The 23,802-nt window shown below is 31.9% G+C and overlaps 10 protein-coding genes across 10 annotated transcripts; 7 read left to right on the top strand and 3 right to left on the bottom strand.

The window, feature by feature from the left end:
- Positions 1–506: 506 nt before the first annotated feature.
- On the top strand, positions 507–2,567 carry cubi_02751 (bruno-like protein with 2 RRM domains; the record flags this gene model as incomplete). The annotated part of the gene is made up of 1 exon (XM_029019762.1): positions 507–2,567. The coding sequence occupies one exon, from the start codon at positions 507–509 to the stop codon at positions 2,565–2,567; it is 2,061 nt and encodes a 686-aa protein (XP_028875169.1).
- Positions 2,568–4,557: 1,990 nt separating this feature from the next.
- Positions 4,558–5,697, top strand: cubi_02750 (uncharacterized protein; the record flags this gene model as incomplete). The annotated part of the gene is made up of 1 exon (XM_029019761.1): positions 4,558–5,697. The coding sequence occupies one exon, from the start codon at positions 4,558–4,560 to the stop codon at positions 5,695–5,697; it is 1,140 nt and encodes a 379-aa protein (XP_028875168.1).
- A 753-nt stretch (positions 5,698–6,450) lies between these two features.
- cubi_02749 (uncharacterized protein) lies at positions 6,451–10,596 on the top strand (the record flags this gene model as incomplete). The annotated part of the gene is made up of 1 exon (XM_029019760.1): positions 6,451–10,596. One exon carries the CDS (start codon positions 6,451–6,453, stop codon positions 10,594–10,596), a length of 4,146 nt encoding a protein of 1,381 aa, XP_028875167.1.
- Positions 10,597–10,974: 378 nt separating this feature from the next.
- cubi_02748 (uncharacterized protein) lies at positions 10,975–11,415 on the top strand (the record flags this gene model as incomplete). Its single annotated transcript, XM_029019759.1, has 1 exon — positions 10,975–11,415. One exon carries the CDS (start codon positions 10,975–10,977, stop codon positions 11,413–11,415), a length of 441 nt encoding a protein of 146 aa, XP_028875166.1.
- Positions 11,416–12,151: 736 nt separating this feature from the next.
- Positions 12,152–13,246, top strand: cubi_02747 (uncharacterized protein; the record flags this gene model as incomplete). The annotated part of the gene is made up of 1 exon (XM_029019758.1): positions 12,152–13,246. The coding sequence occupies one exon, from the start codon at positions 12,152–12,154 to the stop codon at positions 13,244–13,246; it is 1,095 nt and encodes a 364-aa protein (XP_028875165.1).
- Positions 13,247–13,932: 686 nt separating this feature from the next.
- On the top strand, positions 13,933–17,646 carry cubi_02746 (DNA polymerase theta; the record flags this gene model as incomplete). The annotated part of the gene is made up of 1 exon (XM_029019757.1): positions 13,933–17,646. The coding sequence occupies one exon, from the start codon at positions 13,933–13,935 to the stop codon at positions 17,644–17,646; it is 3,714 nt and encodes a 1,237-aa protein (XP_028875164.1).
- A 291-nt stretch (positions 17,647–17,937) lies between these two features.
- Positions 17,938–18,587, top strand: cubi_02745 (N-acetylglucosaminyl-phosphatidylinositol de-N-acetylase; the record flags this gene model as incomplete). Its single annotated transcript, XM_029019756.1, has 3 exons — positions 17,938–18,073; positions 18,138–18,328; positions 18,387–18,587. 3 exons carry the CDS (start codon positions 17,938–17,940, stop codon positions 18,585–18,587), a joined length of 528 nt encoding a protein of 175 aa, XP_028875163.1.
- A 366-nt stretch (positions 18,588–18,953) lies between these two features.
- Positions 18,954–19,360, bottom strand: cubi_02744 (small nuclear ribonucleoprotein; the record flags this gene model as incomplete). The annotated part of the gene is made up of 2 exons (XM_029019755.1): positions 18,954–19,225; positions 19,339–19,360. The coding sequence occupies 2 exons, from the start codon at positions 19,358–19,360 to the stop codon at positions 18,954–18,956; spliced, it is 294 nt and encodes a 97-aa protein (XP_028875162.1).
- Positions 19,361–19,714: 354 nt separating this feature from the next.
- On the bottom strand, positions 19,715–22,021 carry cubi_02743 (uncharacterized protein; the record flags this gene model as incomplete). The annotated part of the gene is made up of 1 exon (XM_029019754.1): positions 19,715–22,021. The coding sequence occupies one exon, from the start codon at positions 22,019–22,021 to the stop codon at positions 19,715–19,717; it is 2,307 nt and encodes a 768-aa protein (XP_028875161.1).
- Positions 22,022–22,402: 381 nt separating this feature from the next.
- On the bottom strand, positions 22,403–23,362 carry cubi_02742 (T-SNARE domain-containing protein; the record flags this gene model as incomplete). Its single annotated transcript, XM_029019753.1, has 1 exon — positions 22,403–23,362. One exon carries the CDS (start codon positions 23,360–23,362, stop codon positions 22,403–22,405), a length of 960 nt encoding a protein of 319 aa, XP_028875160.1.
- Positions 23,363–23,802: the final 440 nt, after the last annotated feature.

The following is a 23,802-nucleotide window of genomic DNA, read 5'->3' as shown; positions in this document are numbered from 1 at the left end:
GTTATAACATAGATAAAGTATATTTATAAGGGCCCGCTTTGCCAGAAGAAGAAGTTTCTAATAAAAATGTCAGAGGTTGACGATTGGACGTAAATATGCATAAATAAGTTAATAAATAGTAAAAATAATTAGTTAAAAATGTAAAATAGATGCATGTACATTAAAAAAGCAAGAGGGAAAAAATTAATTAATTTTAAAGTTTTCTGGCGCACAAGAGAGTTGGATTAATTTAAAGACGTCTACCGGTTAATCGATAATAAAAAAAACAATAAATAAATAACAAAATTATAAAATATATATATTTATATATATTTTTGGTATACATTTTACATATTTATTTATTTATATTTAATTGCTGTACTGAAAAAAAAAATTAGAGAATTATTGGTTTAAGACTTCTTTTTTTGGTCCTGTTGACTTAATTAGGAAAGGTGTTGAAAGAAAGCTATTATTGTAAGCTAATATACTGAGAAAAGGCTAAGGACTGGTGATGTTGACTATTTAAAATGGATAGTCAAAGTTACAGAGATGTAACAGACAACAGAGTATTTTGGGTGAGTGACAAAAAAGGCCAGGGTTTTTCACGAACAGAACTTGGAGGAGGTAGACAGGTGGTTCCGGACTTAAGTAGGGTATCTCAAGCATTATTCAACAGAAGTAATAGTTTCCCTGCTTCTTTTTGTAGTAACAATGAAGAGAGTTATTTTGTAAACTTTGATCAGATTACTGCAATGGGAGAGGATCAGCTTAATCCCTTCGTAGAGAGTATTAGGGATGCCAATACTCTTTTTCTAGATGATAATATAAGCTTTATTGGGTCAAAAGAAACTGATAGTTACTTTGACAATACGTCAAAATACCAAAGATCTGTTACTATGGACTTTTCAAACAATTCCAAATATCCAGGTATATGCTCATATTATCCCAGAAATGTTAATTGTATTGATTATTCCAGATCTAATAGTGACTTGGCGAGACTGTTGGAAAATAAAGATGAATTAGAAACTTATAATACTGACAATTCATTAACTCGTGATTCATCTGGTTCAAGTACTGAAGGCACTGGCCACTTTATCTATGGCTCTTCTAATGGTTATATAGAATATGGAAATGAAGGTATTATTGATTCAAAACATTCACATTATTGTGGACCTAATATGGCTGGAGGAAGATTACCTTCTCCTAAGAGAGATAGATTTATGAGACAGAGTGATTCTTTAAGCTCTTTGACAAGCGACCAGCTTAAGGATATTGGGTTTATTAATAAACAAAATAATAAAAGGAGGTCCAAACGAGGTTATGCTCCTGTTAAGCTCTTTGTAAACAGAGTTCCAAAACATATGACAAATGAAGAGCTGCTTAAGATCTTCAATAAGTATGGATTGGTTGTTGAATGTAATATAATTCGTGACTCTAATGGTCCTAAAGGATGTGCCTTTGTAAGATTTTCTAACATTTATGAAGCACAAAATGCAATTCTTTGCATTCATGGTAAGACTGTACTTGACAAGGAGGTTGGTCCAATTCAAGTTAAATATGCAGATGGAGAGATTGAGAGGTTAGGACTTTCACCAGATGTTCAGCCATGTGGTGAATCAGTTAAGGTTTTTGTTGGTAGTCTTCCAAAGAATTGTACTGAAGACCAGCTTCTTCTGCTATTTAAGCAGTTTGGTCATGTTGATGAGGTACACATTATAAGAGATAACAACAAACAAAGTAAATGCTCAGCTTTTGTTACTTTTCCTCGCAAATTTATGGCAGAGAACGCAATTATGTTCCTTGATAAAAAGTACATATTTGATAACTCTAAGAGACCAATTGAAGTTAGGCTAGCTAAGAGTAGGGCTAAACAAAAACAACAGCAACAACAGCAGCAACAATCCCAAAATGCAAACTGTAGGCCAAATAACAGTATGAGTCCTAATCATTCAGATTTTAATACAGGTAATATGGGATTCGGTCTATCATATAACAATAAATCTTATGGATCGTTTGGGATGCAGGGTATGCCTTTGAGAGGTGGAACAGAGCTATTTGACCCTATTCCTGAGGTTCCACCATCACATATGCAGTTTTCTAGCATCCAAGGTTCTCATCATAATGTAGATGTTGCTATGCAGAACTTTGTTATTGGTCATGGTCTTAACCATGGGCATCTCAGCCATCAACTTGGTAGCCATCGCCATGGTAACCATTCCAGTCATTCTAAGGTTACCACAAATGGCATATCTAATACTAATACTGATATTTCTAATACGAATACTGCTTCTCCCACCAATAGCAGTTCTAAACTTAACACAAACTCTTCAATATTAATTGGGACTAATTCGAGCATGAACAACCGTCTTGACTCAGCTCCAACCGTCATCCACAATATGAGGAATTTAGAGCAACAAATGAACCAGGAGCTGGCAGGTGGACCCAAACGAGGAATGCATATGGGCCCCAGCCATTCTTCTTTAATTAGTGATTCTTGCCATAAAGGAGGTCCAAAAAATGAGGATCAGATCAAATTTACTCCTCCAACACTTTTGGATTTCTGGGCAAAGCCAATTCTTAATGTCTAATTATTAAATTAATCTTTAAATTTACCAAATAAGCTCAGTAAGTCAATTTTGAGCTTTTAGATTTCAAGTTTTGCATTTAAAAATGGCAATGACAAATAAAAATAGAGAGTTTTGGAATTCAATGTACCCAACTCTTTGTTTCTTAACAAAAACACTCACATTCCAGACTTAATTCGTTCACTGGAAATTATTTCCACATCTTTTCTGTCAGTTAGGTTCCACGAAAGAGAAGTCTTCATTTTATGATCTTTACTATATAATACCCATTTGTGCTTTTTTTTAGTTTCATTGGTCCTCGATACCGCGTGTTTTCTAAGTCAATCCCGCCTTTTGTTCACGTCATCTATTACAATAAGCTAGGCACAATTCCTCTTCCCATTGTATTTACAACTAACGTTCCCGATGAAATCGCTATTTTTCTACCAAAATCGGATTTTGTATTCACGGAAAAAACAATAAAAGAAAAGAATGGAGGTGTTTTACGGTTTTTTCTTAAAGTTTTGGCGCCAAAAGCATGTAAATATATGGTGGATGGTCCAGGTTGGGATTTTCTTTATTGTTAATTTAATCGTAATTATTTTGTTTAGCAGAAAACATTATTTTTAATTTTTATATATTTATGAAGGGAGTGAATGGGAGAGTGAAGAGTGGGAAGAAATAAAAAAAGAGTGTAGGAGAATGTTGTGTCTTGTGAAGTTTTTTCTGTTATGTATATATTTGAATAATTGAAAAAATACTGGAGAAGGCAAATCTTATTTGCGGAATAGTTAATGTAATCACGGTGAATTAATTTTTTAAAATTTGATTTAAGCATGGAAGAAAAAAAGGGAAATATAGATATTCTTTTTATACTGTGCTAAGTGAGGGAATTAATAGAAGAATTTTGAGTATTGATTGATAAATATTAATTTCTGCATATTGTTAGTTATGAAGCTACTCGGGTGAAATAAAGTGGAATGCACTACTCGATTATGGCAATTTTGTGAACTATAGAGTTAAATCTAACAATTAGAGTAATTTATTCCTTCTTCAATTAGTTAAGAAATATGCTAATTAATTTTTTAAGTCTTTCAATGTCTTGATTAATTTTTGATGTCTTATAATAGTGGCTTACGGAGTGTTTGTCATTAGTTATTCTTAGGCTGAGCCTGTTTCCTTTGGACTTTTGTACCTTAATTACAAGCTTAGTCTGGGTGGTTTTTAAAAGGTAAGGGGGAGATGAAAATTAGTAAATTATAATTAAATTGTTTGTTAGAGAATGTGTATTTAAAAAGTGGCCAAAATTGATTAGTATAATGGGGTGATTAGTTGAGACTGAGATCGTGTAAAATAATATAAGATAGGTCTAGAGGTAAACAAATTTGGCCTTAAATACAACAAACCCCAGTTTATTTAAACCAATTTAGGTTAATTTGCGTTTCTGACTTACCTTGATTGGGTTTTCCGCATATAAAGAATACCCTGCAGTTTCAAATTCTCCAAAATCGTGAAAGAGTACCATGATGATATAGAAATTTAATAAACCAAAGCTGGACCTTGTACTTGCTAAAAACTTTTTTTAGAGGGTTTTGGTGTTTATCTTCAGATCCAAGCAAGTTTTGTTTTTGAAATTTTTTTAATTACTTTGACTTTTTTGCAAAAAATTGTTTGGCGCCATAATTGTATTTTTTTTTAGCTTAAGTGGGACAAAAGTGCGGAATAAATATTGAAATAGTTAATAATGTATTACTTTTGAGTTAAGAGAATTAGATAGTATAAATAGAAATGTTTAGAGGTGGTAGGACATTTAAAAATATAAATTGATACCTTTTGAATGAGAATATTACCCAATTTTGGAATCAAAAATAGGTAGTACTTTATATTTTATTTGGACCCGGTTTACATGCATGCGCTTTGGATTTATTTATTAGCTCAATTATATACAATGGATAGCCATAAGTTGGGCGCCAAGTTATTTGAGTTAATTAAAAGGAAGTAATTACATGTTTGGATGAATTTGTGGGTTTTAGTGATAATATTTACAGATGTTGTATTGTTAGTGGTGAAGTCATTCAGTGTAGCTGCTTTTGGAGGAGCCAGGTTATTCCCCTATAGGAATCCACAGGTTGGGGTTATTCCAGTTTCAGTAGGTAGCGGGCATGGAAATTATGTTGTTCGTATATGGGAAGAGAGTGTGACATCTGATTGGAAAAGAGCCAGAGAAGAGAGAAGGGAATGTTTAGTGATGGGTAGGGGAATAAGCTGCGGAGACTCGGATTGCAAAAAATACATGAAAAGCGAGAAAGGTGTTGCAAAAGTTTGCAACTACAATGAGTTCAGACCAGAAAATAGATGGATTCCGTCCTTTATTGATGTGGATTTGCCTATCTGTAAGGTTTTCAATTTGAGAAATGCTGAAGGAATTGAGAACACCCTAACGGAGAGCTTATTTAATTCCCCAAGAGCATGTTTATGTTTTGGAGAAGAGAAAAGTGAGAATTATAAAATTTTAAGTCCCCCTATTTCTGGAGATAAAAGTGGAGGGTGGAGGTTTGAACTATTTCAAGATGAGATGGAGGTTCCAAAGATATACCCTTTTAGTAGGTTTATTGTAGATGTAAGAGTTCTAGTGAATCCAGGTTGGAACTTTGAGTTTGTACTTTCTTCAAGTTCCCTACATATAAACAAAGCAGCATTCTCAATTGTTTCTCTAAAAAAAGACTATTTGTGCCAAGGATTTCCAGAGGACGAATCCCTTCAGATTCTACAGCCTACAAGCTTGGCCTCTAAAGGAAGTCAGCTTATACAGACTTATTCATGGAATCCCAGAAAATTAAATACTAATATAAAGGACAACTTGTTTGATTATAAGTTCCCTGTTAACCAATTAACGACCACACACTACTACATTTGTCACTACTATCATTACAATTCTAATTCTGGCAACCTCCTTGGAAGTGTCTATTTTCGACTAAATCCCGAGGACGCTACCCAAACATTTTCACTATTATTGCTGATTATAATATTCACCCCCCTAGTCTTATTTTCAATATATATTATTATTAGCTCAAAATACAAAACTAACATTGAAAAGTTGCAGGGATATATTTTATTTGAAGACAGAAATCAGGTGAGCTCTTTATTTTTCTAAATTGTCTTCTTAATATAATTTCCCCTTTCAGATTAAACATCTTTTGGAATTGCCCGCCCTTACCAATTTATAGGTACTTTAAAAAAAAAATCACTTTGTAGTAAAATAGAAAAAATTTCATTAATGTGGTTTTCAATTTTTATTTTTTTTACCTGAAGAAAAAGGATAAAGTGAATAAAAATTGGCTTTTTTTACAACATTACTGATGGGTTCTGTGAATGTTTTATTCACAGAATCTATTCTTATGGAAGATATTTTACTACTAAATAAAACACTTATCAAGACAGATCCATAGTACTTGTTAGGTATTATTTCAACAAAATTCATGCTGAGATATAAAGAGTCTAATAAGCCTCCAAAATCTGTCACATTTTTCTTTTTATATTTATTTTTCTTTTGCTACTAAAAATTATTCTAACCAGTTTCCCGCCAACTGCCCAATTTCTAACGTGGTTTGGCGCCAAGTACCGAGATCATGTAAAGTAGGTTGTAGATGGAAAAAAATAGGGGGAAAAATATAAGAAAATTGTGAGCGACTCAAAAATTTCATTTGCTAGATTATATGTAGATTTTCGTATAATAATAACATAGTCTGAAACTTGGAGCATTTGCAACTTAAGTTTGGGCTTGACTTTGGGTACCTGACTGGGTGGAATCAGAAATAAAGATTACGGAAAAAAAGGAGTGAGCCAATAGACTTAAAGAGTGTTTCTAACACATTCACACAAGTGTGAATTTACATCGAGAGAGGTGATGTCTATAAATGAGAAATCAATTAAGCAACTATTAAGTGAGTTGGTGGGAATTCAGGTCAGAAATGATATAAAAAGTAATGATGAGAAAAGCCATAGAAATTTAATTAAGAAAATAGAAGATAAAATATGGTCAACAATTCTCTTCAAAAAAACTAATAAGAGGACTATGGATGATTCTGACTACATAAGCTTTCTAGATTCCAGTCTATCAAATATTATTGTACAAAGTCATGTCGGGCCAGAATCTGTTGAGAATATGAATATGATCATGGAACAGAGATCTAAAGTTATAGAGAATAGAATGTTTTGTTTTCTACCATTATTTATTTTATCTCATAATTTGGTTAGACATTATTACCAAAGTTCTTCAGGAATTTGTATTTTACAAATAATGTACATTCTTTTTGGATCTTTAGATTATTGTAGTTTGGATTTTTGGCAGGACCAAAGTTTAGTCAAAACCTATCAATCTGACTTTACTTGGAGATTGAACTCTATAATGCAGAGAAACTTGAGTGATTCAGTAACTAACTATGAGAAAGATAATGAGGAGTTAAAATTCGATTATAAAACATGCCTTGTTACCTTTTCTTCTTTAATATTTAAAAATTCAGCCTTTAGTAAAAGTTCTCGAGATTTTTGGTTGGATATTATCTCAGATTTTGCTCTTGGAATAGTTACCTTTAGAAATCTGGTCTCTGATGTACATCTAAGTGTAGAGAATTTGTTTAATAGTGAGTTAACTGAATATACTGAAAATTTCGAGGAAATTGAAATTTCCAAAGAAACCAATAAAATTGCTCAAATCGCTTTTGGAAATGACAATTTTAGTCTCACTGATGATAGCATTACAAAAGGTACCGAATCTAAAATTTCTATATGCCCAAAAAGTACTATTTCTATAAACCAAAACCCAACTTATCTTAAGACCAATAAGAATTCTTTGCTTGCATCATTTATGGGTAATTCAGATGATGAACTTGATGAGCTAGAGGAAATGGAATTCCACCTGCAAGAAAAGTTGGATGGGGAAAATGAAGTAACTGTTGATGGCGTGGAGGATGCACTGGAGATAATTGATAATAAACAGGATCTAATCCAAAACAAAAGTCAGATATTATGTAACAATCAAAAATCAGGATTACCACCAGATATGGGAAGGAAAAAAGATACAAGGATTGTGGATTCCCAGTTAGAGAGAAGAAATGATAAACACTTAAATATGTCCTCATTTAACTACTTTGATGGCTTATCTAAGTTAATTAAGGAGAAAAAAGAGGAATTTGTAGATGAAAACCACAGAATTTGCAACTTTTCAAAAGTAAAGCTTCCAAGCTTGCTAAAAAGAATCTCAGGACGAAGCCAAGTGGAGTATAATAGAAAATATTTGGGATTTTCATGGGATCAGCAGTACTTGAGTCTAAGTAGAACAAATAAAATTTTTAATGAATCTATTTTGAGTGTCCTTACTACAGAGAGAATTAAAAACTGTACCATAGTTACCCCAGATCACGAGATCATCAACAGAGATAGACATATCTGGATCAAATTAGATTCATTAATGAAGCTTTTTCAAGGATTGGATTCAGAGGAGTTTTCTCTTTGTCCAAGGTACCGAAGAGATAGGAAGGATTTGTCTGGAGAACTTTTGAGAAGCTATAATATATTTATAGATCAATACAATATTTCACTCAAACTAGTGGAGGAATTTGGAGAATTATCTCCTTGGATGAACCATTTTGGCCAGGGGGACAAATTTATATATATAGGAACTGGCAGGAAAACCAATGATTTTTCAGCTTCACAAAGCGAGTTTAGAAATTTGTATAATGGTCAAGACGAGCAAATATATCTGTCTGAAGATCTTGTCTCAATGATCTGTCTGTTTGGTACAAAGATAAACTATTTAAGGAGTTTTGCAGAATTATTGGCTTTGTTAGGAGACAAAATGAATAGTGAACTTAAATCAGGAACTATTTGGAAGAATGAGTATCCAACATGTAGCCAGACGATCAGAGAAGAGAGTATGGTATCCATTCGTATTTTAAGCAAAACTATCCTGGAACTCTTGTGTATGTATTTACGAGATATTGAGTTATGCTTTGCTAGACTTAATAATAGTAGAAATGGCCAGATTACACATAAAAATTCTCCTAGTAATAGTTACCTCAATATCACTGTCTTATTGGCAGAATTTTCTCCAGCTTTTGAAATGCTTGCTAGGATCTTCAAATTAAGATCCCCCTATAGTAGGTCAGAAAATGAGATCTGGAATATCCCTCATGGATATTTTCTTTTGAGTTATATTTATACTTATTTATGGCAATTTCAAATAAATACTTCATGTACCATTAAAAGTAATCATCATTCAAACATAAATAACAAAAAAGGTATCAATAATAAAATAGATAAAGGTAACTATAGTAATGGCCACATTCTGAGTGTGATTTATAAAAATCTCTTAAAGGGTATTTTCAAATGTAAGTTGGATTCAATTAAATCAAATAAGGAAGAAGGAAATCTGGAGATTGATTTGAAGGTCAATCTGGCTTTGAATAAATCAATATTGAGATCTATAATACCTGTATTATTTAGAATATTAATCATTAAAAAGATTCATTTTACAGAAACTTTCAAAGTAATAAACCAAGATCTGAAATGCATGTCTTTGGTCAAAACTAATGAATTTTCAGAGAAAAATCTGTCAATTTTTTTTTCAGATACTAATACGTTTACTCAAGATTTTGTCCTTAATTATAGAGATGACATTTATTTGGATTCTGAAGCGGAATTTCGTGATCAAGATCTTGAAATTAAGGAGGTATCGACGGTAACGGTAAAAAATTTTACAGAAGAAAATACATTGAGATTTAGTCAAGAAGCAATTGTGGAGTATTTAAGAAGAAATGAGCTAGATTTTAATCAAGTTTATGGAATTTACTTTAAATACCTGGACCAAACCTTTGAACAAATTACTAAATTGGAATACAACATAAATAAATATTTAGATCTTGCCTTCGAGATTGGAGAATTGATTGGGGAAAAAGATCCAGAAAGAAAAGATCATAATGTAGAAATACTGCCTTTGGGATTATTTGAATTTCTAAAGGAAGTTATTCAAAACAAAGTTAAGAATAAGAAATTGATCTCGACAGGTAGATATGGTATTCTGGGGTTAGGAGAAATAGGTATCGAGAATTTAATGTGGAGAGAAAATTGTAATACAGCATATACTAAACAGCTGAACAATTATATTTCAGTTAACGGAGACTTAAAATATGAGAACTTGATGAGGTTTGTCTTTGGGTTAGATTTAAACTTAATTCAATTTAGGAAGGAAATTATTAGAGAAGAGATTTCTAACACTTTTGAGATACAAAAGGTTGGAAAAGAGCAAGGAGAAGATGATCTATTGAGACTTTTTCAGATGATAGTTTTATTGGAAGTTATCTCCAAAAAGTTCTTAAATATGAAAAGCTTCATTGGAAGACTTAGTTTATATATTTGGTGCAGGAAGAATACCACGGATTATAATTTATATCTTAAGTTCTCCCAAGGGTACCTCTATGATGCATTTTCTGAGGAACTTCAAAAATTAATTTGGGAAATCGAAAACAATATTAATAAAATTCACAGTACAATTCAGATAATAAAAGAATATTTGGTAATGCTATTTAGGAGACTTGACCCTAAAATATTACTAAAGAGCCAAAACTGTTACGAAGACAAAGTGAGTTATAAAAGTTGTAACTATGACTATAAATGGAGAGTTGTTCAGAAATATTATTATGGAAAGCTATTTAATCATCTAAGTTTAAATGAGAAAGGATTTATGTACTTTATAACGAGTATAGTTTGCCAGATCTGTCTAATATCATCAGATTTGGTTTCAAAAATAGATTCTTTTAAAGACATTCCTAAAAGGCCAAGTTCATTTTCTCCAAATATATCTGATGATCAGGATCCAAATGACAGCCAGAGAAACATTATTTTGGAATTTGTTAACAATTGGAAATCTAACAACCTTGAGGAGAAAGTTTCTCATTATTTCCGAGTCTACAAATCTCTAAAGATTTACATTTCAGACAACAAGAGTATTTTTAGTACAGAAAACTCACATATCCTTTATTATATTGATAGCTAAATATGTTATTATGATTTTATATTTGTTTTTCTTCTTTAGTTCTCCTTTTTATTATTACTTTAGGCTTATGTTAATTAAATAACTAAATACTAATGCGGTAATTCTAAATAAATAAAATCGAAATATTAAAAATATTAATGAATACCAAAGTTTAAACAAGGATTTAAGCTTGAAATTTTAACTTGAAAACTCATACCTACCTTATTTAATTTATAAATGAAAAATTGATTAAGTATTTTAGTAGTGGTTGGCAATAACTGAATGTTCATCTAATTAAGTAAATGTAAAGCCACATTAAAAACGGAAAGAATATAGTATAATCGTTATTTTTAACTGCATACTAAGATATACTTTAAAATACTTGAGAAAACAGCAAAAATGGGCATTTCCAGTGTGATATTGAATGAGGATTTTACCGGTATTAACCAAAATACATTCAACAACTATTTGAAAGTCTACGAACAACTCTTGGATCTAGTTCCAAGCAACTTTTATGAACACATACAATTAGAGGATCCTAAGAAAAATCTAAAACCTATTAATAAAGAAGAAGTTCTTCAATCTAATATTACAAACACAAAGTTTAATTCTTTGACACGTAATATTTCAAATAAATATTTCGGAGTTTGGCGCCAAGAAGTTTTTGAAAATCAGAATGTGGGGGCAGAAAAAAAACCAAATAATTATGGGATTAAAGCTGAAAAAGAATTTAATATCGAAAATGTTTTTAAGAAAAGATTTTTGTTTTGGATTATCAATAACTACGAAAACCAAAGAGTTCCAAATCTCAACACTGTAAACCAGGAACCAACATTATAAACTGTCTTTTTTAACGGAAAAATAAACTATTATCGTCGGTCTCTATTAATTATTTGTATTTTCTTTACTCATTTTTTTAATTTTTTTTTTTTTTGCCTTTATTAATGTGCACGCATGCATGTAGACAAGACACATTAGATTGTATGTAATGAAAAAAGGGAAGAGAAAAATAGTAGTTACTGAGTAAATTACGGAAAAAGTCAGGAGAGAAAAGAAGGGGTGTATTTATGGAGGGAAATAATAATGAAATAGAAGATAAAACTAGAGTTTAGTTGTTTTAAAACTGGTTTGTAATATAGAGGGTGCTAATGTAAATAGTGGTGTCATTGGCGGTAGAAGTGGTAGTATTAGTAATAGTAGGAAATAGTGGCAGGAATAAGGCTTTAGGAAGTAAAAGGTAAAGTCGCCTTAAAAAATGATATAAGTAATTACAAAGAAAAACAGAAATTTCAGATCACGAAGAGTCTTTGATATATTGGTACTAAATATAAATTTTGAGAGGAAATTACACAAAAAAACGAGGACCACAGAATAAATCTAAAAAAATGCATGAGCGCTGTGTGCAACTTACACAGAGATCAGACCCAATGCACATTATCTAAAAAATAAAAAGGAAAATAGTCACTAGGCTTGTGTGAAAGTGGCAATAAATAGTGTTAAAGTAGATAAAGAGATTTTGTTTCAATCTCGATAATAAAGAAAGGTAAACAAGCAAAAATTAAGGTTTAGTATAATAATGAGTAGTCCAAACTTGGAAAAAGGGAATTATGCAAATGCACAAGTTGAGGAAGAACAGATTGTTTTTGTAAAATTGTTGATTAGCGATAAAGCAGCAAACAAGATATTAAGCAACTCAGGCTCAATATTGAAGAAAGTTAAACAAGTGAATCATGTTTTCATATTAGTTTCAGGTGCTAATAAATATTTTCCAGGAACAAATTTTAGAGTGGCAACTTTAGAAGGGAATGAAAAAAATGTGAATGAAACAATGGAAGTTTTGGATTTTCTTTTGAAAAACACAGATGACGAAGTACAGGAAGAAAATTTGAAGAATTATGAGTATAACATTCGTCTTGCAGTCCCAAGAAGTGTGATTGGAAGTATTATAGGGATAAAGGGGGAGTTTATTAGTCATGTTAGAACAGTAACTAGTGCTCACATTAATATATCCCCAATTTTTGTAACATCAGAGAAAGCGTGTAATGAGAGAATTATTACAATCTCAGGTAACAATAGTAATCAGGTAATTCATGCATTCATAATTTTAACAAAAAAAGTTAACAGTTCACCTGAAGGAAGGTCATGTAAAAGTATTATATATAGAAGAGCGGACTTTTTCAGAAGAAAGAGTCAGAAAACAGAACAGGAGAAAATCGACCCATTATTAAACTCTCAGCTTGAGGAGATGAACAATTTTTTGAATAAGAATCCAATCAATTCAACTTATAAAGTAGAATCGAGAAGTTTAGAAATAAAAGAAAAGCCAAAACTAAACTTTAAGACAATCTCAAACGGACGTTGGAGCGAACAAGTTGACTTATTGTCACATGAAGAAGGCACTGTCTTGGAGAAGCTGGGAAGTAAGCTGAAAAAAGTTGAAATTATAAGGGATGAACTAATTGAGGGAGATAAAGTAAAGATTAGCCAACAAGCTGGTTTTGTCAGTGGCGATGATAAGATTCAAGAAGTATCAGTAGAAAAGTTCTACGAGGTTCCTTCAAAATCAGTTCAAAATAGAATTCCTACAAATATATTCATTATATCCTTCTTAGCATTAGTTACAGGTGCATTTTTCCTGCAATATATTTCGAATGAGATTATACATGTGTGAGCTATATATTAAATAATTTTGGAGAAGCTTGCTTTCGTGGACGGGGAGACTCCAATATTGAAATTCACAGATTTTAAGGTCTGGAATAGCATCTAAACAAGCATTTGACAATATTAGACTGAAAATCGTCAGTTTTTTCGGTTACTATTCTTTTTATACAAAATATTTAGCGAAAAGTTTTTTAATTGTCATTTATTTTCTTTGCATATGTGGGGTGGCGGGTTTTCTGCAGCCACGTCATTGCATTATTTTGTTGATATGCTCGTATTTTGGTAGATACACGTAGAATAATTTTGCATGCAAAGTGATGAAAGCAATCACTACAGCATTTCTGAAGTGAATTGTGGGGGAAGTATGTAGTGAGAATAAGACTCCTAAAATGCCTTTTTTGATATCAAAAATAATATTTTCTGAATATTTTAACTAATAAGGATGTTACCTCTTGTTAATAAGCAATAATTCAGGTCAAAAATTTGCCGGCCAAACTAATAATGGGATTAATTATTTATTTATTCATTTTTTATAAAAAATAAATAAGACCAAAAATTTTTTAAAACTAAGTAAAACTGAAAAAAACATTGGAAAAAGGATTTATATTAATATTTTATGGAGCATACATCCAGATGCAAAGAAGTTGGAACTTTATAGGCAAAAAGTATAAAATACAGTAAATTAGCAAGACTGTCATGCAAAACGAGAAGGCCAAAAAAAGTAATTTCAATGCAAAGACATTAACAACTGCCTCAAAATTTTACACGTATTTGAATAATTTACTGATTATTTCTCCCAGAAGAAGATTAGGTATTTGGAGAAGAGTTTTTGGAGAAAAAGGTGAATCAAAAAAATGTTTTGTTTCAATTTCTGGCGATTCAGTTCTGGAACCAGAATGTTTTGGAGTAGCAAAAAGGGAGCTTTCGATTTTGGAAGAAAAGGGAGTTTCCCTGAGAGGATATAATTCAAGTCTGAACAACATAATGGATTTAAAACCTTTTTCAGATTTTAAAGGTCATGATATGCATAGTTTAAGTTACTGGTATGTTCCCAATTCAGTTAAACATCAGTATTATGTGAATTATAATTTAAATAGATTGTCCGATTGGCAAGTCGATACATTGTCACAGATTTTGAATTTTATGGTAGTTGAGAAAGATCGACTAATTGGCAAATGGGATAACATTTTCACTGACAATTCTCGCCAAAATTTGTCTCCATATTTGATTGTTTCTCCAGATGTTTGCGAGAACTTAACAATCTGTGAAATTGTTGCTTTAAACAGCCTATTATATTCTGGAGGGAATATATTGGCAATTTTCCCAAACCCACAGAAATGTGATGCTTACTATCAGAGATGCAAATACTTGTTTGGCATTAATTCATTAAATTTAAGGATCGAACTTTTTGGCCAAAGTTCAAGGTCGATTAATAAAAGTTGGTTTCCAAATATAGATTTGACAATTTGCACTTTGGAAAAGTCTAATTCACTAATTAATCGACTTATTTCAGATAATATGCTAAGTGAATGCATTAAAACTATTATTATAGATGATATAAACTTTGTTGGAGATCCTGAGAAAGGCCATCTACTAGAAAATATTCTCACAAAAATTTCTTATTTGAATTTGGTTAACGATTTTTACACAAAAAATAATTATTTTAAGGGAAGAAATGGACCATTAACCTGTTTATATGTTTCAAACGAAAAGATTCCTAATTTAGAAATATACACAGATGTCCTTAAAGTCGGCAAAATTTTTGAAAATTACAGATACGAAAAAGAGCGTGAGCCTGATGTTTATATTAAAAGAGGAAATAACGTATTTTTCTGGAACAAAGTAAAGGCTAATCAAACATCAAATAAAGACGAAAAATATGAAATTTTTGAAATTTTTGAAAATGATAAAAACAATAACAGTTTTCAAAAAACTGCCATCAGTGATTTGAAATATTTTTCAGATCTGATTCTCGAGTCTTTGATAAGCAATAAGAAGGCTCTAGTTTTCTGTCCAACAATTGAATGGTGTAAGAAATCACTTCAAACGATTTCTATGGAAATTCTTGAAATTGTTTCTAATAAAGACAATTCTATGCCTTACAAATATAAACACCTGAAAAACAACCAATTTGGGTTATTTGCTAACCAAATAACTCAAGACAGACCTTTAAGAATCAATATTATTGAAAAACTGAAAAAGGTGTCAAAAAATGGATCTAAAACAGAGAATGATCTCTTACTATTCGATGGAATTTTGAATTATGGAATTGCAATACACAATTCAAAGTTCTCTTTTAAAGAAAGAAAAATCATTGAAGATGCTTTTAAAAACAATCATTTAAAAATTCTTTTCTGTACTTCCTTACATATGATGGACTCTGAAATTAAAGCTGACAGAATTATTATCAGATCTATTGGGCTCGGTAAAATCAATAATTTAACAAAAAAAAAGACTGGAAACAGGGAATGGATTTCAAAAAATACTCTCAAACAATTTTTTGGCAGAATTTCCCACCCCAACTCCGATATTACCGCCAAAACAAGAATGCATGCATCCTCTAATATATGCACTTCAAATTGGGCGGGAGACGGTTTTAAAATGGGAATATTTATTTTCACTGGCGATGATTTAGAGTTTAAATATTTGGATAATTTGTTGAATGATGCTAATTTCCAGAGTCTGGAGTTCTTATCTCATTTGTCAGAATTAAATTTATTTAGGTTAATACTGGAGTTGATACAAACAGATTTGGTGAGAGAAATTGGAGGTTTGGAGTTATTAATTTCTAGACTCACTTTTAGAGGAAAACTAGAAGGTTCTAATTTCAATTCAATTTTTGATATATTTGCAAAAGATTACCAAAAAATTCCTCGAGTTTTTCAATTTAAAGGGCTCAATGAAGATATGCTTTTGTCAATATCATTTATGGCAATGAACCAATTAGTTTTCTTTAGCTCAGGTAAAGAAAACTATGACATTAACGAGATCTCAATATCCAGTAAGTATGTACAGCAGTTTCAAGATAAATTTGGGCATCTTAAATCTCCAATAGTTTCGTCAAAGTACGCATTAATCGGTTCTAAAACCAAGGATAAACTAAACAAGTCTATTACAGCCATTATAATTAAACAAAATGACTTCCTTGCAAAACTAGGATCTGGAAAAAAGTATTTGTTATCATTTTTTAACGCCATTGGGCCTTGCATTGGTAATTCCCAGATTATTGGAACTTGCCTAGCAAGTGCATTAGTACAGTCCCAACTACATCCTTGTATAGTCCTGGAAATATATAGCGATTTGATTAAGTCCAAATTACTTGGTTTAGATCTTTCAAACAACCTTCAGATATATATCTTGGGATTATTGGCATATAACGGATCTCACTTAAAAGTAAATTGGAGTAATTATCTGCAAATCTTTAGTGAGCTAACACCTAGAGAGATATTAATTGCAGACTTTTACGGAGTTAACTTTAAAGTAATAAGTGAGATTGTTCGAACTGTAACTTCAAATTCAAACTTAATCCCTGATTTAAGCAAGCTTTCTCCAGTAAGCATTCAGCATTCTTATTTTTACTCTGAAACCCTTAATTTCAAGGGAGTCATTGAAAAATACAGACTGATATCCATATACAGATTTTATTATGCATGCTTTCTAAGGGACCTATGCAACCCAATGATGACTTTTGAGCTCATTATGGCAAAGTATTCTATTGATTCCAATGCTATTAAACTCATTGTCAGTTCATTCAGTTTATCTATTAATACAGTTTCAAGCTTATGTAAGTCTATTGGCTGGATTGACTTGGGGGAAATCATTTTCAATATTAAAAATCACTTGGAATCTAGTATATCCATTCGAAATGTCAAATATTTGTATAAAATTACCCAAGAACAAAATCACTACCAAATGGTCACCTCCCCACATAATACTACTAATGGCCTTCCCCCAGCTACTCCATTACTGAATGATTATCATTTAGACCAACAAGATATATCCAGGATCATGAACTACGTAAATATGGCAACTTCCCTAAACAACTACATTACTCCTAATATAGCCATTTCTTTCTACTTTTCTGGTCTAAATTGCATAGAAAATATTGCCACAGCATCTAAAGAAACCCTATTAAGGTCTATTCAAAATGCAAACAAATTAGATGACTACTTTGGACAATTTACCAATAAGCCTCCTGAGCCAAATTTAAATTTGATGGTTATTTGCCAAGAAATTGTTCAGCAGGCCAGGAAAGTTCTATCACAATCGGAAAATCTTCATGATATTGATTCTCTCTCTAATTCAGATGTTTATACCGAAAACCATGAAATTGATATTGACCTAAATGACTTGGATTTAGACCTTGTCCAAAACGTGGGAGAGCTCACAGCAAAGTCCGAATATTTATAATAAAGGCCAAATTAATTACATACTTATAATCCTTAATTGTAATATCTTAAATTAAATAAGCTCATATTTAAGTTTTATTCTTTTATTTTTTTTCGTTATTCTTTGATATTAGAATTATACATGTTTTGGCGCCAAAGTCATCTTCTAACTAGTAATAATTAAGAATCTAGTTGGGGATAAGCAAGACAACTACTCAAGTGAATTTTGGGGGGGGAGAGAATATAAATTTATAGGTTTATAAATAAAGATAATCATTCAAATTAGCTCGTTTTATTTGAAAAATCCAAGTGGATGAAAAGTTTTGAAACTTTCAAGAATGTTTGTCTAGTGATAGCTCATCCAGATGATGAGTCTATGTTTTTCACTCCTGTAATAAAGCAGGTGTGTGGGGAAGGCACCAAAGTCCATTTATTATGTTTGACAAACGGTAGGTAAATCAAATTAGATTAAGGTATAAGTAGGTAACTCAATCTGTCTTTAAATATATTTAGGTGATTATTATGGTTTTGGTAAGCTTAGAGAAAAGGAGTTATTCGAAGCTTGTAATGCACTAGGTATATTGGGAGACAGAATTAGAGTGATATCTAGTGAACAATTTCAAGATCAACCAAATGAAAAGTGGCCTTGTAATGATGTAATCAGTGAAATTGAATCCTTTGTGGACGAATTTGATATAGATACTGTAAGTTTCGATTTAGAAAAGCAGAGAATCTGAGAAATTAGTACTTTCAAAATTTTAGATTATAACATTTGATGAGTTTGGTATTTCTGGACATATTAATCACATTTCCACAAATGAATCTATCAAAGAATGGATTAAAGGATCAAGAAGAGATAAGTACCCCAAAGTTTATGTGCTTGAAACATCTAATTTGTTCGTTAAGTACTCTGGTATACTTTCTTTACTTTACTTGTATATATTTCCCAAAAATGGATGGTAAGTTTCCATTAGAAAAAACTAAACAGATTCATAACAATCATTATTTTAGTTTATTGGCAAAAAACTTCAATCCCATTCATTCATTAAGGTAGGTTAACTCAGTTCCCAAGTTTTCTTCTCTTGAATCTCTGATTACTTTTAATTTCCTTTACTAAATTCCTAATTTAGAGCTCTCTTATGCCATAAAACTCAAGTCACCTGGTACAGACTAGTATTCACTCTATTTTCTCAATACAGCTATTTGAATGTCCTAAGGTGTATTAATTAGGGAAGATATTGTGATCATAGACATAGTGTATTCTAATAGTATTTATTACTTATTCTAACTACTCCCCACTAGTCCTATGAATATTATATATATAAGCGTTTATGTATGCTTTCCAAGCTTTACTGCTGGCTTGACCAAAATGATCAAATCTCCTCTTAAAAACAACATCTCTATTCTTCTCTTTTTCAGCTTATTCTCATTAGTTTGAATGTCAGGTTTCGATACTTCTTCATAATAGGTCTCTTCAACATTCCCCAAAACCATATTCATATGAGGATCAAAAGCGTATAGTATCCCCTTTAGTTCTCTATTTCCTCTGCACTTTACAAATACCTGCTCATCCAGGCTTAGTCTAATAAGATCCAGTGGTTCTACAAAATTTAATAATCAAATTATCTTGATCAGTTTCAAGGTTAATTACTTGGCCCATATTAAGACAAGTCAAACCCAGAATTCAAAACTCTTTTGATGGAGACAAACTTACCTGTCACCAGAGAAGACACCATTTTAGGATTTTTAGGAAATTTCTAAATAATGTTGAATATTTTACCTATATTTGGCGTAAAATTAATTAATTTTCTCAGCCATGTTCCCGCCAAAACACCGGTATAGCATTTCAAAATGCATACCGGAATACATGCAAAACATTTTTTTTTGACTAATGAACATAAAAATTGAAATATCTAGAAAAACTAATTCAGGCATAAATGAATTGTCTACAGATTGTTGATAGCCAAGCAATCAATTTTCTCTGTCTCTATAATTACACAAATACAATGTGTATTCCCTTACAATATGCTCTGTTTTCTTTGTTTAACAAAATATTCCTCTTTAACTAATCATTCTCTGCTTTAAAGAACCTAGATCTTTGCTAGAACCCCAGCTTTGAGCTCTTCAAATGAGAGCTTAATCGACTTTAAGAGGAGAGAAGGGTTCAAAATTATTTCTTCATCAAAGGTACATGAAACAGAGACTTTGTCATCAAACGAAAACACTGAAATTCCGAGACCAATGTGGTCAGTAAGAGGCAGAGCAAAGGTCATATCTCTAATTTTCTTGTTCATAAAGCAACAGTTTTTTGGGCCAGGAACTGAGCTGTAGTACATGGAACAGGATTTAGAATGAGGTCGCCATAAACAAAGAAGAGCATATGGAGACAAACAAAGAGTGTACTGAATGTATCTGATAAATATGATAGGGAGTGAGGTTTTTCTATATTCTTGCAGAGACTCAAATACACATCTGAGTCTTTCTGAGGGAGAAGCCAGAGGACATGTAGGAATTGGTAATACAATAGTAGAAAATCCATTATCCAATTTGGTTGGTGGTTTAACTCTATTGTTAGTAGTAACTACCACATTCAAATTTGAGTGGCAAAGTAAGGATAAATCATTTTCCTTATGAGGGAAGTAGTTTCCTGAATATAAACCATTTATTTTTTCTTTTATCTGTGAATTTGAATGGAAATCCAATTCAGCATCTAAATCATGAGAACTAGTAATAGAATCGTACTTGAGAACACTAGAGTAGGGTGATTTATCATCAAAGTGAAAAGGAGATGTAGATCTAGTGGCATTTTCTTTTTCATAATCATTAGATCTTCTTGAAGAAGGGGTTACTGTTGCAGGTAACGGCATATCTTTCATTAATCCTGGATTTGGACTCATTGCTACTGGAGAGTGAGCACTTGTAGAGCTATTAGAAGTTTCTCCTGAGTCTCCTCGATTGGAAATGTAATAATTAACGTACTTGGAGTAACCACTTGCAATGCATGATAAAATTATATCATTAAAAGTAATCCTTTTTGAAAAGTGGGTGGTTTCCTTTTTGCTAACTTTAGATGTTTGATCCTTTGAGTTTGATAGGTTTTGAGTTCTTTTTCTACTAATTAACTCAGTCTTATACCTATTATCTAGTAATTGAGAGTTGCATTCGGTACTTATATAGGCATTACTAGTTGTATCTTGCTTATTGTTATTCTCATATATTGTCCTTTCCCTAAGGTTTAAATCCTCGTTTAGTTTATCTTTCACTAGATTTACCTCTTTCAAGGACAAATTTACTGGCCCAGCTGAACTGATCTTATTTGATCTTTTAGATCTTCTCTTTGAAGGAGTATCCCAAGATCTTTCTGGCCTTGCCTGTAGAGCAGCCTTGAGTAGAGTAATTGGCCCTGCCACGGCTGCCCAAATCAGTCCATTTACCCACTGGTGCCAAAATCTAGCAGATCTTGTCACACCCTTCATCTTTTCCTGTTTCAATTTACTAGTTTCTTGACAATCTAATACTGTTTTTTTCACAAACTCTGTCAAAGTTGATCCATCACCAATCACATGATGAAATTGTCCAATAAGAATTGAACTTTGAGTATCATTCCAAATAACATCATCTAATAATATAATTCTCCAACAAGGTCTTTCAATGGAAAGCTGACAATCTCCACAGTTAAATAACAAGTTATAAAAGTTCTTCATTTCTTCTTCAGACAAGCTTGATTCCTTGTAGTTAGACTCAGATTCATCACTAAAGTCGGAAATCCTCTCAGACAAAGTTTTTAAGGAGTCTTTATCCATCACAAGCTCTGGCTTACTGAGAATTATTCTGGCATGCTTTGGAGTTAGCTTGATTATGTTTCTAGATGTATCATATTCATTACCAGCATACTTAAACCACAATCGTCCAAGAGAACTTTCTACTTTGCAAAAGAATCTCTTATTCTCTCTCAGATTGTTTGACAAGCTTACATACTTGGATCCTGGTTTACTTGAAATATATGGATAATCTTTATTAGATTCATGAAAAGCATCCTTATTCTCTATTCTCCAAATCAAATGTTTTTCTACTTGGTTTGCAGGTATTCTGTCAGTAACAAAAAAACACATAATTAAAGGCTGGCCATGAAAAGCCGTTCGCCACATTAAGTAATCGATATCATTTAAAGGTTCCAGGAGTAGATGACGCTCACTACACCATAAATAGCTCAATCTAATCCAAATTATATCAAATAATTTAAATATATAAGTAGTTATAATACCAATAGCTGCAACAGGAGACAATAGAATGCTCCCTAATACAGATATCAAAACTGATACCCAACCTCCTTCTAGAGGAATGAAATACACAGTCTTCAGAAGATTCTTAGAATTCTGATGGAGCTGCTTCAACATACGTAAAGCTTTGAGATGATGATATTGATCAATTAATTAATATTAATAATATTATATATTATTTCTCAAAAGTTGACTTTTAGCTCCTAAACTTATTTGAATTATTATCAATATTTTGCATTAATCAGTAGCTAAAGAAATTCATGTATCTTTAGATTTACGCGGAAATTCATGATTATGCATTATCCTCAAAACTGACAAAAGAAACTACTTGGGGGTTATTTATATATAATATTAACATTTGATATAAAGATCTTACATAAATCTAAAGGGGGATCAAAGAAGAAAAGTTGTGTGTTATATTACTCTAATAGTATATTTCGAGTCTTAGACGGTATATAATGAATCTTTAAATAAATATATTTCCCGCCTTTTAAAAAATTAAATTATATGTAAAAAGTATAGTGTTAGAATTAATGCGAGAATAAGTAGAAGGAAACCGGGAAGACCATAATTAGCTAAGAGAGAGAACTTGTATGTACTGGAATTATAGGCTTTTCTGAGTTCTCCAACAGCTTGTTTGGCAGTGTACACGGTATTGTCAATAGTAGTTTCAAGGTTTTGTATAGTCTCTCCCTGCTCATTAACCATGGATGCTAAATTTTTGAAGATTTGATTAGCTTCGTACATTTGGGATTGGATATGACCTAATCCGATAGCAGTTTCTTGAGCAATTTGTCTGTCTACCATATCAAAAGTTTGCTGATTGTTTTGCATTGTAGACATGTAATGTGTCTGGTGTTGTTGTTGTCTAAAGTTATCATCTTCAATTTGGAGTTCATATGAGGAATCTTGGTGAGGAAGCCGGTAGCTTTGATTATGGTTATTATGAACTTCGTATCCAGTGAATGCTTCTAAGTGATGGGGCTGACTGTTAGTATAAGAATTAAATTTCCCGAATCCCATAGATTCTGTTTCAACCTTTCTGCTTTGTAGATCTTCAACTTTTCGGTTTAGGAACGCTATTCTGTCAAGAGCAGTTCTTTGCTGAGCTAGGTAATTTTCAAGAACCTCTTTTTGTTCTCTGTATTCTAGAGGATTTCCTGCAAGTTCAATTCTCCAATTTCTTAAGGTGTCGTTAATATTCTGGTTAATTTGCTCAATTCTATTAAAAATTTGATTTACCCTTTTACAAACTTCTTGGCTAACCTTGGAGGTACCTTGGTTCTCCGAGATTCTCTCCTCTAAGTGAGTTAGTTTTTCCTCCAGCTGTTCAAATAGCCTAGCTATTCTTCTTTCATAAGACTCTGGCCATTCTCCTTGTGAACCAGAAACAAAGTAGTTAAACTCTTCTTCCTCATTTTCTTCATCATCATCGTGAATTCGGATTTCAAGAACCATTTTTTTTTCATGTACTAAAGATAAATTTGACTAACTGTTGGTCTTTTACTATAGACTAACAGAATTTAGATATGTGAGCAATCAAAGGAAGCTTTCCTTCCCTTTCTGATGCTCAATTTGACCAAAAGATATCTAATATACACTAAAAGCCACTTTCTAAGACAAATATATTTCTTTTTATTCAGGTTGTTAGCCTGTTAGATCTGAGAGAAGTTTTTAAGTATAATTAATATTGTTTAATTTCTACATACGAAATGGCGCCATATTTTGGCGGCACACCACATGGTACATGTATGCATGCAGAGACTGGAGATGCAGTGAGGCAGGCCAAATTTTAGAAAAGTAAATAAAAATGTGGGAATGAAAAGGGGAAAAAAGATAGTGAAGGAAACATGACCGAAGAAAAAAAAGAGGGAATTAATTATTTTATTTTCCAAATT

The sequence above is a fragment of the Cryptosporidium ubiquitum genome (genome assembly GCF_001865345.1).
Source record: "Cryptosporidium ubiquitum isolate 39726 chromosome Unknown contig_1, whole genome shotgun sequence".
Classification (NCBI taxonomy): domain Eukaryota; phylum Apicomplexa; class Conoidasida; order Eucoccidiorida; family Cryptosporidiidae; genus Cryptosporidium; species Cryptosporidium ubiquitum.
Note: the sequence above shows the minus strand (reverse complement) of the source record. Positions and strands in the feature narration are given on the sequence as shown.